The following is a 15,705-nucleotide window of genomic DNA, read 5'->3' as shown; positions in this document are numbered from 1 at the left end:
AAAACATCTGTTGGCCTCTCAGTCCCTGAAGTCGACTGCGGGGTGGCCTCCCTGGGTCCCTGTGTGAGAAGTAGGGTAGACCTTAGAAACAGCACCGGTGGGCTGGAGGCTTGGCTGCGTTTGAGGAGGCAGCACACCTTACAGGTGGCGTGCTCTGCGAGGTGATGTCACCGATTGCCCAGAAGGTCACCGTGGGAGACTCATGGTCTCATGCTCCTTTGATGCCAATGGCTGTTCATGTGGGTGACCCTCAGGCCAACGAAGGAGCGACTTGAGGCAGGCTTTGGGCTTTGTCTCTGGGGCACAGCTATTCAAATACTTCTTTATGGTGGCGTGGAAATAGCCATTTCACCAGATGCTTTGAGATCAGCCTGAAAGGCCCTCAGAAAGTCCAGGCAGAACTTCTGTGTTGAGACTGGGGCTCTGGGGGTGGGTGAGGGGAAAGTTTTCATCTGGGTCTCAGTGCTGATGGGACACTTCAGTGTCACCTGGCAGTCTATCTTGATGTAAAGACTGTCCTTTCCCATCTGTGCCCGTGGGAGAGGTCAGGCTCTGGGTGCACAGTGCGGGTGACCTTCCAAGCCTGAAGCTGTCAGTAAGACTTGATGGATGACTAGGGGAGCAAAAGCCCCTCTTCAGACTTTCCGGGCAGCCGTACCACAAAAAGACACTCTGGAGAAGCAATCCTGAGAGCCAAAATCAATCAGGAGGAATTAAAACCTCAGCAAAGGGAAACCCCTTCCCAGGTGTGGTTTGTTAGAAAGCACCCGGGATGGGTTTGTTTGTTTTCCATTTTTGGGAAGAAATTTCCCATCATGTGCCAACAGTGGTGTTTTGAGGATTCACATCTGATGACAGACTTGGTCATTACTGTGGTGCTCTGATCCACAGCCTGGGGGTTGGGAAGAGCGCCTACAAGCAACAAGCACCCAACCAAGCACCTGACTTGCAGGCACCCTGAGCATCCACTGAGCGTGTGTGCAGGGCAAAGGGCTCCTTAGAAGGAGGGCAGGAGAGCTTGGGGGACACAGCTCAGTGGATAGAAAGCTTGTCAGCATGTGTGCATGGAGCCCCAGCACTACATGAACCCGGAGTGGTGGCCCACATGCCTGTAACTCACTGGGTGGCAAGGTGTGGTAGAAGAAGGTATAAGAGGGGCTAGAGAGAGGTCTCAGCGGTAAAGGCATTTGCCTGCGAAGCCAAAGGACCCAGGTTTGATTCCCCAGGACCCACGTAAGCCAGATGCACAAGGGGCACACGCGTCTGGAGTTCGTTTGCAGTGGCTGGAGGCCCTGGCGTGCCCGTTCTCTCTCTGTCTGTGTCTCTTCTCTCTCTCACTCTTTGCTTGCAAATAAATAACTAAAAATTAAAAGAAGAGGAAGAAGGTGTAAGAGAATGCTGCCCGTTGGAAGAGTAGGGCCAGCACACAGATACTTCTCTAAGACTTGGACTGTGCCCCGAATAGAATGCTCAGGACCCCGCGCACTGTGAGCCTGGAAGGGGGATTCAACCGGGCCGCACCGTGACTGCCTTCCCTTTCCCTGCGCGGTGGTTTATTAACGCTCCTGGAAGGTTTTATGGACACCTGCCCAGGCTTCACCTGAGCTGCGGAGTTACATTGGTGTCTTTGAAGGAGGCGGCGGGGGGGGTGGGGAGCTGCCATGGAGGCAGGGTCTGGAGACACCCCCAGCTGGTGATACCTGCTTGCCATACTGCATTTGTTCAATCACAGTGCGTCTCCCAGCTTAATGACACACCGCTAAGACCACACAGTGGCTCAACGGGACCCACAGCCAATCCTGGATGTGTGCTCAGGGAGACAGACCTCTCCGGCTCACCTTGAGTCCTTACTGCGGAGTAGACCGCCTGGGCCAGGTGTCCCAGCACAGCTCAGACTCTGGAATGTGCTTCCTTTGCCCTTTGGCATAGACAGGGAGAGTTTGTTAGGCTCCAGGGCATGGCTGGAGTCCCATCAGTTTAGGGGAGCATTGCTCGGTAGTGTGGGAGGACCATGCCTGTAAGATCTGAAGCTTGAAACCAGATAACAGGTATTTAAATGTGAATTTTCTGCTTACAAATACACCTAGGAGTTAGCAATAGGCACATGAGATATTAGGCTGGGGAAGATAAATGGCTTTTTTTTTTTTTTTTTTAAATCAACCTTCTCCTTGAGCCTTTGTAGTATCTGAGATGCTTCTGGAAGTTTTCTCTTTGGCTCCGGTGGGCTGCACTCCGCTGTTAGGCGTTTACCTGTTGGCAATTGGAGGACATCTGTCTCATTCCAGTGCTCTGCTAAGTCAAATAAATCTCTGGCCATGAGGAGAGTGTGGTCTAGTGAAGACTCCAGTACCGTTGTGTCCAGGTCCCGGGCCACAGTGGAAGGAAGGTCTCATAAGGCCACATGGGTGTGGGTGTGCAGGGCAGGTACGAGAGCCTTCCTGTCTTCCTCATAGCTTCTCCCCTGGACTCCTGGGGTTCCTGCTATCTCCCCCACCTCCTCCTTGCTCCTGGCATTGCCCAGAATTCTCCCTCTGGCTCCCTGTCTCCTTTCTCTATCTTCCCTATTCCTCCTTTTTTTCTCTTTTGTCTGTAGTCACCACCTTATACAGCCTTTTAAAAACATATTTTATTTATTTGAGAGAGACCGGAGGGAGAGGCATGTAGAAATAGGAGAAGAAAAAGAGAGAGGAGAGAATGGATGCACTAGGGCCTCCAGCCACTGCAAATGAATTCCAGATGCATGCGCCACCTTGTGCATCTGGCTTATATGGGTCCTGGGGAGTTGAACCTGGTTCCTTCAGCTTTACAGGCAAGTGCCTTAACTGCTGAGCCATCTCTCCAGGCCTATTGTGTGTGTGTGTGTGTGTGTGTGTGTGTGTGTGTGTGTGTGTGTTTGTTGTTTGTCTCATGAACTCACTTATATTGTCAAAGATGACCTTAAACTTCTGCTCTTCCTGCCGCCACCTCCCTAGCCATGGGATTCTAGGCTTCCGGTGCCACGCTCTCTTTATGTGGTACTAAGCATCCAACCCTGGGCTTAGTACATGCTAGGTAAGCACCCTACCAACTGAACTGCATGTCTGGCGCAAGCAAATGGTTTTCAAAGCTGTGTCCACACCACCGGGTTCTCTGTCCACCTATCCCTCAGGTTCTCCCTGCCTGCTGGGTCCAGCCCTGCATTTCAGCATTTTGGCCATGTCCCCTCCCTGCCTGGAGGAGAGAGGGTGACCATGTCTCCATTCCTATTTCTTTAAAAAAAATTTTTTTTTGTTTTTATTTATTTATTAAAGAGCCACAGACAGAGAGAGAAAGAGGCAGAGAGAGAGAGAGAGAGAGAGAGAGAGAGAGAGAGAGATAATGGGCGCACCAGGGCCTCCAGCCACTGCAAACAAACTCCAGATGCGTGCGCCCCCTTGTGCATCTGGCTAACGCGGGTCCTGGGGAATCGAGCCTCAAACCAGGGCCCATAGGCTTCACAGGCAAGCGCTTAACCGCTAAGCCATCGCTCCAGTCCTTCATTCCTATTTCTGAATCTAGTGCTGGTCTTCCATTGTTTTCTAGGAGGCCTCTTTGTCAACGTTCCCTCACAGTGGGGAGGTGACACCAGCTCTTTGTTGGACCACAGTTTTCTGTTCCTGCCTTCCCAGCACCGCCTGCCAGCAGCACTCCCCGCTTTTCCACCCCGCCCCGCCCACCACCAGGGCAACGCCAGCTAGGCTGTTTCAGATGCCCCTGCCGTGCTGGAGCCCAGACTTCCCATCCTTTGCTTTCCCTGCTCCATCCTCCCCTTTAATTTTCCCTAAGTAGATGACCAACTGTGTCACGCACTCCAGCGCCTCCCAGCAGCCTCCTGGATGAAGTCTTGCTATTTAAGATCCCACAGCGTGACCTCAAACTATCTTCCCAGCTGTGTCTCCTGTGACTTCCCTCCACATCCCTGGTGCTCCAGCCAAATGGGATGACTCACTGCTGTAAGGCCAGTATCTCACTGGCCTCCTGCGCCCTGGCCTCCTGCCTACACTCTCTTCTCTCCGGATCCTAAGGGCTCATCCCTTATCAGCTTTCTCATAAAAGCCATGCCCGAAACCACACTCCTATCAGATGCTAGCCTCTTTCTTCAGTCCCACCTTTCAGCTTATCTCAGAGTCCTTTGTACAGTGTCTCTTTCTCTCTCCCCAAGGCAGGCGTGCTCAGGGTGGGGGGAAGAGTCATCACGCCCATGTTGCATTATGCTTTGAAAAGTGAAGGCGTTCCATCCATGTGTTTTGGAACTGACTATCTTGTATGTGTGTATGTGTGCCAGAGGCCTGGCTAGGTGAGCCCCAGATCCATCAGGTCGGGGTGAGTCATCTGTGGGTCCCTTTGGCTTTGAGCCTGACCGAGCGAGGGACCTCATCTCTGTTTAGCAGGAATTCCTGAGTGCCCAGGATGCATGGGGTGTTTGAAACAAGACACACACACACACACACACACACACACACACACACACGCCTGATTCCTGTGTCGTTCTAGATGTGGACGAATGCCTGGAGAATAACGGAGGCTGCCAGCACACCTGTGTTAATGTCATGGGGAGCTATGAGTGCCGCTGCAAAGAAGGCTTCTTCCTGAGTGACAATCAGCACACGTGCATTCACCGCTCAGAAGGTACCTCGCCCGGCTAGGGGTGGGCGTCACAGCAGAGTCCCCTCCCCCCTCGCAATGACTTGCACAGGGAAGCCAAGTGGCCAGAAAGTCTGGAGGCCAAGGACAAGTCCAGACTGTTTTGCAGGTTATTTTACCTTCTTCATCTTCCTCGCCCAGCCACATCAGTGTGGCAGTCTGTGGGAGCTCTGAGGTCCTTGCAAACTCTCACACCCTCTGATTCTGATTCTAATCTTTACAGAGTACATTTCAAACGTGAATCCATAGCTCTGGAGAAATAGGATGGACTATCTGCCAAGGTTTTCCAAAAGGTGTAGAAAAACCACAGTACCAGTGTGAACCTGCCCCTCTCTCTGGGCTGATGGGTGGGGGTAGAGGCTGGATTCTCCCCTATGGGACGTGCCATGGGCTCTGCTTTCAGCCCCAAGTCACTTTTGGCCCTTCCCTGAGTTTGAGTTTTGCATTGTGGCAGTTGGGGTGGATGGGAGAGGACTCTGTCCCTGCACTGGGTTCTCGGCACTCTGGTTTCTTTCACTCATGTCACCTCTAAATTTGCAAAAAAAAAGAAAAGAAAAAAAAGCCCTTCTCTTTTTATTGCCTCCTTTTTGATTCTCTCTTCTTTTAGTTTAGACTATTTTTCTTTTTAATTCCTTTTATTTTGTTGGCATCTTATGAGGGAGAGGCATTAAGGGCAAGTGGCCAGTCAGTTCTTTTTATACAAAAGTCATCTTTTTAATTCTCTGCTTTTTTTTTCTTAAGCCAAATAGCCACATTGTGGTGGCCGTATTTCTCTGGGGTTGCATCTGCCCGTTTCTAGGACAAGGGCCCTAAATATTAGATCATTAACTCCTTTCAGCATGTGCTGCTTATTCATTCCCACAACTTAAGAGTGAGGTCATTTCAAGTTCTTTTACTATTTAATAAAAAAAAATCTGTAGATTTATTATTTACCATGGTTTTAGTGTCTTTTCGAGGATTTATTCATGCAAGATGATCTTGTCTCATTTTCCTAGAATGATGACTCATACATTACACCTAACTAGAATACCTGTTTGTGTACTAAGAATTTTCAGAGAATGGGGTGGGAGGGGGCGGGGGCGGGGGAGCTGGCAATAGGTTTGATGGCTGTTATTCGCCTACTCCTGCTTAGTGTTCAGGGTGAAAGATGCCACCTGTACTGGCCCCAACTTCTTTTTTCTTGTTAAGTTATTTTTATTTATTTATTTGAGAGAGAGAGAATGGGTGCACCAGGGCCTCCAGCCACTGCAAACGAACTCCACATACATGCACCACTTTGTACATCTGGCTTACGTGGGTCCTGGGGAATCGAACTTAGATCCTTTGGCTTTTCAGACAAGTGCCTTAACTGTGAAGCCACCTCTCCAGTCCTGGTATCAATTCTTACCTCATGCTGGGTGTGGCCCAGGACTGAGTAGTGGTGGGTCCCATTTTCCTGCTGTGAATTCTGGTAGACATTGAAATCTTATCTGAAGCATGCAGAACTGGTGGTAAGAATGAGCGATGCCAAAAGCAGAGAATCATTGGATCCCTCACTCCTTTTGGCTGCTCATAGCTGCTTCATGGGAAGTTACTCTGGCTTTCTTTCCCAGTGGCTGGGGAGGAGGAAAGGACCTGTAAGTAAAGCCATTGCCTGTATATCACTGGTATAGACCCCTACCCAACCACAGAGGTCCCTCAGGGACTCTGATTGGCTGCTGCTTAACAGCCCTGCTCAGCCCTCCTCTCCTCTCTGGCAAGGCCTAGACATCTGATTAGAGAGCCAGACTTCTCCGAACGGAGGTAAATCCTCATGCATTTTTCTTTCTGTGATCTGCGTTTTCTAACTTTTCTACCATTCAGACATTCTTGGATCCCCTGAAGAGTATTTAAAATGAACATACTTGTCTGGAACTAAAACCAAAATCTAAGAATTGAAGCTGTGGTCTGGAAGCACTTGCTGATTTTCTGTTGCTTTTCAACCTGACTGCTTGGCAAATTCATGTCTCTGTGAGGCAAGGATCATGACTACCTGTCATGGTGACCCCTTCCACCCTGCTTCAAGTAGAACAACTTCCAAATGGTGCTCCTCTCGGACTTCCTTATATGCCTATTAATCTCTCAGAAATCGTATTAGAACAGACTTTAAAACCCAGGGTTGATATACTAAAAATGCTTAAAAGAGGGAAAGGTCAGAGGCTAGTATTTTCTATTATTACTATTTAAAATTATTTATTATTACTACTCTATAAAGTTACTGCCGGGCGTGGTGGCACACGCTTTTAACCCCAGCACTTGGGAGGCAGAGGTTGGAGGATCACCGTGAGTTCAACGCTACCTTGAGACTACATAGTCAATTCCAGCTTAGCCGGGGCTACAGCGAGACCCTAACTTGAAGCAAAAGAAAACAAAACAAAAATAATTAAAAAAAAAATAAAATTACTGAGTATTCTTCAATAAAGGGGATTCTAATAACATTCTGAGGGAAACTCAAGCTATTGATTTTTTTTCTTTTTAATCTCTGATAAAGAGACTGTGTGTTTTCACCAGTGTAATGGGAGTAGGCTGGAGAGAAGCCTCTCCTGGCCTGCTTTTGTTCCTATTCAGGGTGCTCAGGCTCTCCAAATGAGCATTTCTCTTTTGTCTGCTCTGAGTGTTTTGATGGGGCAAGGCTGCCCTGTCTAGGATTTGGGGATGATGTCAAGGTGAGGAAAGCACTATACACTCTCAGGGGGGCTCATTTCCCATTTATATGTGTTTCACTCCTCAAGGCATACTCTGCTTTTATTTAGGTTTCCAAATATATCCTAAACTGATATGGGGAACTGATATGGGGAGCTGGAACTAAAATGGAATGCTGGGGTGCCTAGGAATAATCCTGGAACCCCAAGCCCTGAGCTTGTCTTTAAAAAAAAAAACTTTTTAAAAAATTTATTTGAGAGAGAGGGAGAGAGAGAATGGACACACCAGGGTCTCCAGCCAATGCAAACGAACTCTAGATGCATGTGCCCTCTTGTGCATCTGGCCTATGTGGGTCCTGGGGAATTGAACCAAGGTCCTAAGCCATCTCTCTAGCCCAAGTTTATCTTTTAATTAACCAAAGAACTGGCAATCCAGACTAAGAAAATGATTTTTTTTTTTTTTTTTTTTTTTTTTTTTTTGGTTTTTCAAGGTAGGGTCTCACTCTAGCCCAGGCTGACCTGTGGAATTCACTCTATAGTCACAGGGTGGCCTTGAACTCATGGCAATCCTCCTACCTCTGCCTCCTGAGTGCTGGGATTAAAGGCATGTACCACAAGAAAATGATTTTTAAATTACCACATTTTATTCAAATATCACAGGGATGTGAGAGAGGGAATGGGCTGAGGAAGAAAAGATAAAGTGGGGAGAAGGGAAAAGCACCATGTGGTCTATGTACACTAACATGGACCTTGGATTAAAAAAAATATGAGAAGAGGTTTAAAAAAATGTGCTTTCAAAAAAAAGAAGAGGGCTGGAGCCGGGTGTGGTGGCACACGCCTTTAATCCCAGCACTCGGGAGGCAGAGGTAGGAGGATCACCATGAGTTCGAGGCCACCCTGAGACTACATAGTGAATTCCAGGTCAGCCTGGGCCAGAGTGAGACCCTACCTCGAAAAAGAGACTTAGTTGTTAGTGGGGAGTTTGCCTGCAAAGCCAGAGGACCCGAGTTCAATTCCCTAGGAGCCACATTAGCCAGATGTACAAGGTTGCACATGCATCTGGAGTTCGTTTGCAGTGGCTAGAGGCCCTGGTGTGCCCATTCTCTCTTTCTTCCTCTTTCTCTCTGTCAAATAAATAAATAAATACAAATTAAAAAAGAAGAAGAAGGAAGAAAAACAAGTATGCTTTCAAAGAGATCAAAAAGTAAAAACAGTAATAAACAGGATGGGAGAGATAGTCTTACCAGCATGAAAACCAGGCATGTTTTTGTGAGCAGCTCAGGGCCAGGAGAGGAGAAGACGCTTTCTCCATGGACCCAAATAAGATAGTTTTTTTTTTTTTTTTTTTTTTTTTTTGAGTCTGAGCTTAGGAGGAGGTGGATATACCTGTGCCAGGTGTCCTAGCCAATTGGCATGGGCTCAGAGGAGGAATCCACCCACCCCTGGGCAGGGTGCATACTCAAGAGAGATCTGATTGGGTGAGATGGGCAGACATGGAAATCTCCAACTGAAGCAGGCACGGTGAGCTGAGTTAGGCATGGTGAGGGTATGAGGTTGTAGGTGGGCCTGTCCCTGGCTGAGTGCCTTAAAAAAGCTGTCTGTCTGTCTAATCTAGTTCCCCACATTTCCCCCTCTCATGAGGACACCAACTGCTGTTAGAGGAACAGGGATGATGACCAGGTCTTGAACTACCTCCTGCTGAATGGGGGCACAGAAATATGGCAGTTAGTCTGTCCCAGCATGTGTGTGTGGTTATTAAAAAGGCTTATGTCTGGACCAGAGTGAGAACCTACCTCGAAAAACCAAAAAATAAAAAAATAAATAAATAAGATAAAAAGGTTTAAGAGAGGGCTGGAGGGATGGCTTAACAGTTAAGGCATTTACTTGCAAAGCCAAAGGACCCAGGTTCAATTCCCCAGGACCCACGTTAGCCAGATGCACAAGGGGGCACATGTGTCTGGAGTTCATTTGTAGTGGCTGGAGGCCCTGGTGTGCCCATTCTGTCTCTCTTTCTCTGTCAAATAAATAAATAAAAACAAATAAAATATTTTTTTTTAAAAAAGGCTCAGACATAGTATCACCTTTGGTGTGTGGATTTTTCTGGCCTGGTACAAAAATTGTAAACATTAGTAAAATAAATGTTGAAGTCTGTCTCAGAGGTTGTTGTATAACCATCTGGATGTGAGCAGAGATACAGTTAAAGCAGCAGTTGCGTATACAAGGTCCAGAGATTAACAAAATAACCTCAACGATTATAATGATACAATCTTTTTCCATCATGAAAAACATGAAATCCACTCCCAGAAGTGTTCACTGAATGGCACGGGAGCATCCAACATAGTCTGAGTTTGTTTATGCGGGTCGTGTAAGGCAGGTGAGACATTAGCAGACTTGTCAGGAATTTATATACAACATTTAACCTTGACAGCGGTACACGCATGCCACCTTGGGCTGCCGTGAGGATGTTCAGAGCCATGCGATTCAGTGTGATTGCTTTCCTCATCACTGGAACCTCAGAATTTAGAAAGGGAGATTCCCTCAGCCGTGTCATTTAAAGCCTTTTGAGTATAGTTAGTGAGAGTTTCTTTGTGCCAGGTGACATCTTCTAAGCTAATAGATGGAATAAGGGCTGAGATCGTACCATTTTAAACACTCCTATTTCATTGGGGTTTCAAAACCTGTGAATTGGCTGAGCATTCTAAGGTTTTTACTTGTTGCCCCAGCATCCAAGGAAATCCCAGTCCATCCTGGGGGTAACCAAGGCTGAATGTTGGTACCACAGAACCACTGGGTGCTATTAGGGGCTCTCCAGCATATGTTTGGCCTCAGGGCCCATTCAGTAGCAAACCATTCTGATGGTTGGAGGGTAATGATGTTCCGGCATAAGTCTGAGAAAACCCATCCTAGTTAACAAACATTACTGGGATGTTTGGGGAGAGTTTTTTTTTTTTGTTTTGTTCCCAGCATAAGGGAGCCTTTTGACTTAAATGACCTTTAGTCAGAGTCATCCACATATATGTAGCCCAGATTTGAAAATAACCACCCTGATATCTATGACCATTCTCCATTATCACGGAGTTAGAACTGTCAGAGAGGGGTCCCATAGACTTTCTCAGGACTTTGTCAGTCTCCTCTCTTGAGAAGCTCTTTCTGTGTCCCTGTCCCTGGTAGAGTGGATAAGTCATTGGGAAACATCCCATCTAGTAACCTGGATTAGGGTAGGAAAGCAAGCTCTTGCCTGGTTGACATATTTGTAATTGTTTCCAGTCATCTCCTTGGAGAGGAGATGCCCACCATGAAAGTCCAGAGGTGCTGGCAGTGGACACAAACCCACAAACCTGGCAGCCACTCTGATCACTATCCTGTGTATACTCTTGGGCCCGTGCAAAGGATGCATTTTCATCCCGAGTCTCAGCAGGTAGAACAAAAAGACTGAGCGACAGCAAGCGAGGCGTGCATTGTGGTGAGAGGAACAGAGATTTACCTGTTTGTGTCTTGTGTCGTACCCCTTTGTGTTTGGTCACACTTTTCTCCCTTAACTGTTCACGACCAAGCAGGTAGCCAAAAAAAAATTTTTTTAATTATTTATTTATTTGACAAAGAGAGAGAGAGAGAGAGAAAGAAAGAGAGAGAGAATGGGCGCGCCAGGGCTTCCAGCCACTGCAAACAAACTCCAGACACATGCGCCCCCTTATGCATCTGGCTAACGTGGGTCCTGGGGAATCAAACCAGGGTCCTTTGGCTTTGCAGGCAAGCACCTTAACCGCTAAGCCATCCCTCCAGCCCCCAACATTTAATCTAAGCTATAATTTTGGAGGTCACTAATGGCTCTCCAAAGGAGACTGTAGGGACCCGGAGGAGCGCTTGGCTTCTCTGGGACTGGTGGTGTCCGTTAGGATGAGTGAGGGCTGTGCTGACCAAGCAGTAGCCTCCCCTCCTTTGGGAGGCCTGGAGGACTCACTTCTCCTCTGTTGTGACTCTGTTTCATTCTGTCCCCTGATTTCCTGGCCGTAGAACATCAGAACAGGGCATTTCCGTAGTTTTGAATCTGTTTGCCCTCTGCTGAGCCCATAGCTCTTGCCAAGACTGCAGAACAGGTCCCCAGGGAACAGGGTCTCCTGTTAGGCTTCCTGGCTTGGACCTGATTCATCTGCCTCCCTCAGCTGTGGGTGACCTTGTTGTAAGTCAGGGTGCCATGATGGGCTGTGGAGTCACCGCTTGAAAAGCCACCAGCATTTCTGGGGTTGTCTAAAGACTCGCATCAGCTCCTGATAACTTCAGGTCTGGCTTTCTGTGCTAAGATATCAGGGTCTGGCTGGCTGACGTCTGCCACATGGTCTCTATTACAAAGTATTTCTTGTGTAAATGAACTACTCTGAGGCAGTAATGGTCACTTTGTAAATGTTTCAGACTTGTAAAAAGAATGAAAAGGACACCAAAGAGGAAGGTTAGTTCCAGGGGTTTCTATCATTCCTTAAGCACTATTAACATTTGCCCATCATGTCCCTGCCACAGTTATTTCAAGTGCTCCATTAACCCAAACACACATACAATGCTTGCTGGCTCTTTCAGGAGGGCTGGCCATGCCTCGAGAGACAGCTGTCTTCCTGTGCGACCTCAGTACTGGGAGTGAGTGATGTTTTCAGAAAGTGCCAGCCAGAGCAGATTGCTTCCAGCTACTCACTACATACTTCCTTCCTTCCTTCTTTCCTTTCTCCCTCCCTCCCTCCCTCCTTCCTTCCTTCTTTTTTATTGTTCCTCTTTTCTTTTTAAAAAAATTTATTTATTTATTTGAGAGCGACAGACAGAGAGAGAGAGGCAGATAGAGAAAGAGAATGGGTGCGCCAGGGCTTCCAGCCACTGCAAATGAACTCCAGATGCACGCGCCACCTTGTGCATCTGGCTACCGTAGGGAATCGAGCCTTGAACCAGGGTCCTTAGGCTTCACAGGCAAGCACTTAACCACTAAGCCATCTCTCCAGCCCTGCATACTTCCTTCTGTGTTACTTGACGGTAGCCCTTGACAGGGGCTAATGCATCCCAGTAGCATGGAACAGATTGGGTGCATGGGGGAGGTAGGGCACAGACAACTCAGAAGTGTCACAAGAAAAAGAAGGTGGTCTCTGGAGAGACTCAAGCGAGTCAGGGTGTCTTAACTGCTGCGCTTTTGAAATAGAAATGGCAACGTGGAAGCAACTGTCCTAAGACACATAGGTGGAGAAATGAGAATCATTACTTCATTACAGCCTATTGGCCGAGGTTTTAGGGGCACAGGATAGCATCCTGTTAGATCCTAGAGGAGCTGACTAAAACTCTTCTATATTCATGTTTAAAATAGTCCTACTTCCAGCACTAGAAAATATCTTGTTGATACAGCATCTTTGAGAACTAAGTCTCTACTCCTGGGGAATTTTTGTTTGTTTGTTTGCTTTGAGTCAGGGTTTCCAGGCCCAGGTTGACCTAGAACTCACTATGTAGCCCTAGGCTGGCATTGAACTCACTCCAATCTTCCTACCTTAGCCTCCTGAGTGCTGGGACTAAAGGCATGCACCACCATGCCTGGCTTTCTAAGGGACATTTTAAATATTTATTTATTTATTTATGACAGAAAGGCAGATAGATGTTGAGAGAGAGAGAGAGAGGGGGGGGGAGAGAGAGGGAGAGAATGGATGCACCAGGGCCTCTAGCCACTGCAAATGAACTCCAGACACATGCTCCACCTTGTGCATTGGGCTTACGTGGGTCCTGGGGAATTGAGCTGAGGCCCTTCGGCTTTATAGGCAAACGTCTTAACCACTAAGCCATCTCTCCAGCCTATAAGGGACATTTTAAAGTTGTGTCACACAGATGCCAAGACACAACACATGAACCCATCCTTAATAATTTGGTTCCAGCTGAACAGATATCTTAGAAATATGCTTGAGTATGGTTCATGCTCCTTCCCAGGGCTGGCAGGCAGCAGTTGGTTTCTGGGTGAGGCGGGATACCAGGACCCCATGTGGGGGCTTCCCTTGCTCCAGTTCCCATCATTCAGATGCATGTTAAACTTCCAAAGAACCTAGCCACGTGTCCCTTTTTTTTTTTTTTAAAATTTTTTTTTCTTTTTTCTTTTTTTTAATTTGAGAGTGACAGACACAGAGAGAAAGACAGATAGAGGGAGAGAGAGAGAATGGGCGCGCCAGGGCTTCCAGCCTCTGCAAACGAACTCCAGACGCGTGCGCCCCCTTGTGCATCTGGCTAACGTGGGACCTGGGGAACCGAGCCTCGAACCGGGGTCCTTAGGCTTCACAGGCAAGCGCTTAACCACTAAGCCATCTCACCAGCCCCCCTTTTCTTTTTTTAATATTTATTTATTTATTTGACAGAGAGAAAGAGGGAGAGAGAGAGAGAGAGAATGGGCCCGTTAGGGCCTCTAGCCACTGCAAACAAACTCCAAATGCATGGGCCGATGGGTCCTGGGGAATTGACCTGGGTCCTTAGGCTTTGCAGGCAAACACTTTAACTGCTAAGCCATCTCTGCATCCCCCAGCTTGATTTTAATAACACATTTAAAAATTTTTAAATTTTTTTCATTTATTTATTTGAGAGAGAGAGAGAGAAGGAGAGAGAAAAAGGCAGATAGAGAATGGGCATGCCAGGGCCTCCAGCCACTGCAAACGAACTCCAGACGCATGAGCCCTCTTGTGCATCTGGCTTACATGGGTCCTGGGGAGTTGAACCTAGGTCCTTTGGCTTTGCAGGCAAATGCCTTAAGTGCTAAGCCATCTGTCCAGCCCAATACATTCTTTTAAAATGTGGGGTTGGGTCAGGTAAAATGGCACATGTCTATAATCCTAGCACTTGTGAGGTAGAGGCAGGAGGATAGCAAATGTCAGGTAAGTATGGACTACGTATAGGGACTTCAAGGCCAGTCTGGACTACATAGCAAAACTCTTATCTCAGAAATAACAAGTGGGGTGTGGTGGTTCACTCCTGTAATCCCAGCACTCAGGAGGCTGAAGTAGGAAGATTATTGTGAGTTCAAAGCCATTCTGGGCCACAGAGTGAGTTCCAGGTTATCTTGGACTAGAGATCCTATCTCAAAACAAAACAACAGTAACAACAACAACAAAAAAAGTAAAATAAAATAGTAAAACAAAATAAAGTGTGGGGCAGATGGAGACCTCGGAGAGCAGGTCTGTGGTCCATCTCATCTCTCAGACCCTGTATGTAGGTCTCCTGGTTTCCCAGGATTCGAATCAGAGTCCAGACATCTGCTGCTGTTTTGCAGAGGGCCTGAGCTGCATGAACAAGGATCATGGCTGTAGTCATATCTGCAAGGAGGTCCCAAGGGGCGGCGTCGCCTGTGAGTGCAGGCCTGGCTTTGAGTTGGCCAAGAACCAGAGAGACTGCGTGTGTAAGTATGGACCAGCATGCTGCCCTCTTCCATGCTGGGGGCGGCCCAGCCCAGAGGCTGCCTTGTGCTGCCCAGCATCGGGAAGACCTGTCCTCTCTGAGTGCTTAGTTCTCTGCAGGAGGGCTGTCCCCTAAGGGAAGGGAGCTGTATAAGACACCAATCACTGGGTAAGAGGTGGGTAGTTGGGAGGGTGGATGCTACCCAAGTACCATGGATACAAGCTTGGAAATGTCAGAGTGAAACCCATTAATAAGTACAATTAGCTTGCATTAATAATTATCATTGATGGCTCAGTTGGTAAAGTGCTTGCTGTGAAGTATGAGTTTGGATGTCCAGTACTCATACAAAACCAACTCACACCTATAATCCCAGTGCTGAGGAGGTAGAGACAAGAGATCCCTGGTGCTGGCCAGCAGTGTAACCGAATTGGTGAGCTGTAGGGTTAGTGAGAGATTCTGGCTCAAAAAATAAGTTGCCAAGTGATTGACACCTAATGACATGCAAAAAACAGCTGTGATTTTATTTATTAATATTAATAATAATATTATTATTTGGTTTTTCGAGGTAGGGTCTCACTCTCGCCCAAGCTGACCTGGAATTCACTATGGAGTCTCAGCCTGACCTCCTTCCCTCTGCTCCCTCCACTGCTCCGACCTGAAGCAGAGCGCAGACCCAGGGCCTGCCAAGTCATGGCCATGTCACCACCACCCTCAAACAACAGGCTCTGACAGGTCTAATACCTCCCAAAAGCGAGGCTGTCCCCGAGGGCTTCTCCTGCCTCCAGACCTTCAAAGGAATCCCTAACCTCTTCAGAAATGACCTGTGGAGCAAAATTCAGCATGCTGGGTTTTCAGGGACCAATTGCTCAAGTACACCACTTATAAGATTACTTAAAAATAATTAAATGTGGGCTGGAGAGATGGGTTAGCAGTTAAGGCGCTTGCCTGCAAAGCCAAAGGACCTGGGTTCGATTTCCCCAGGACCCAC

At 47.6% G+C, this 15,705-nt stretch overlaps 1 protein-coding gene across 3 annotated transcripts in view; it reads left to right on the top strand.

Moving 5' to 3' along the window:
• Positions 1-15,705, top strand: part of Scube2 (signal peptide, CUB domain and EGF like domain containing 2) — a 93,474-nt gene that overhangs the window by 14,741 nt on the left and 63,028 nt on the right. For all 3 annotated transcript variants that reach the window (XM_045146316.1, XM_045146315.1, XM_045146314.1), the window contains exons 4-5: positions 4,513-4,647; positions 14,593-14,718. In XM_045146316.1, the coding sequence (XP_045002251.1) occupies positions 4,513-4,647; positions 14,593-14,718 (261 nt within the window). The remainder of the gene's footprint in view (positions 1-4,512; positions 4,648-14,592; positions 14,719-15,705) is intronic.

Source organism: Jaculus jaculus, chromosome 3 (genome assembly GCF_020740685.1).
Source record: "Jaculus jaculus isolate mJacJac1 chromosome 3, mJacJac1.mat.Y.cur, whole genome shotgun sequence".
Taxonomy (NCBI): Eukaryota; Metazoa; Chordata; class Mammalia; order Rodentia; family Dipodidae; genus Jaculus; species Jaculus jaculus.
Note: the sequence above shows the minus strand (reverse complement) of the source record. Positions and strands in the feature narration are given on the sequence as shown.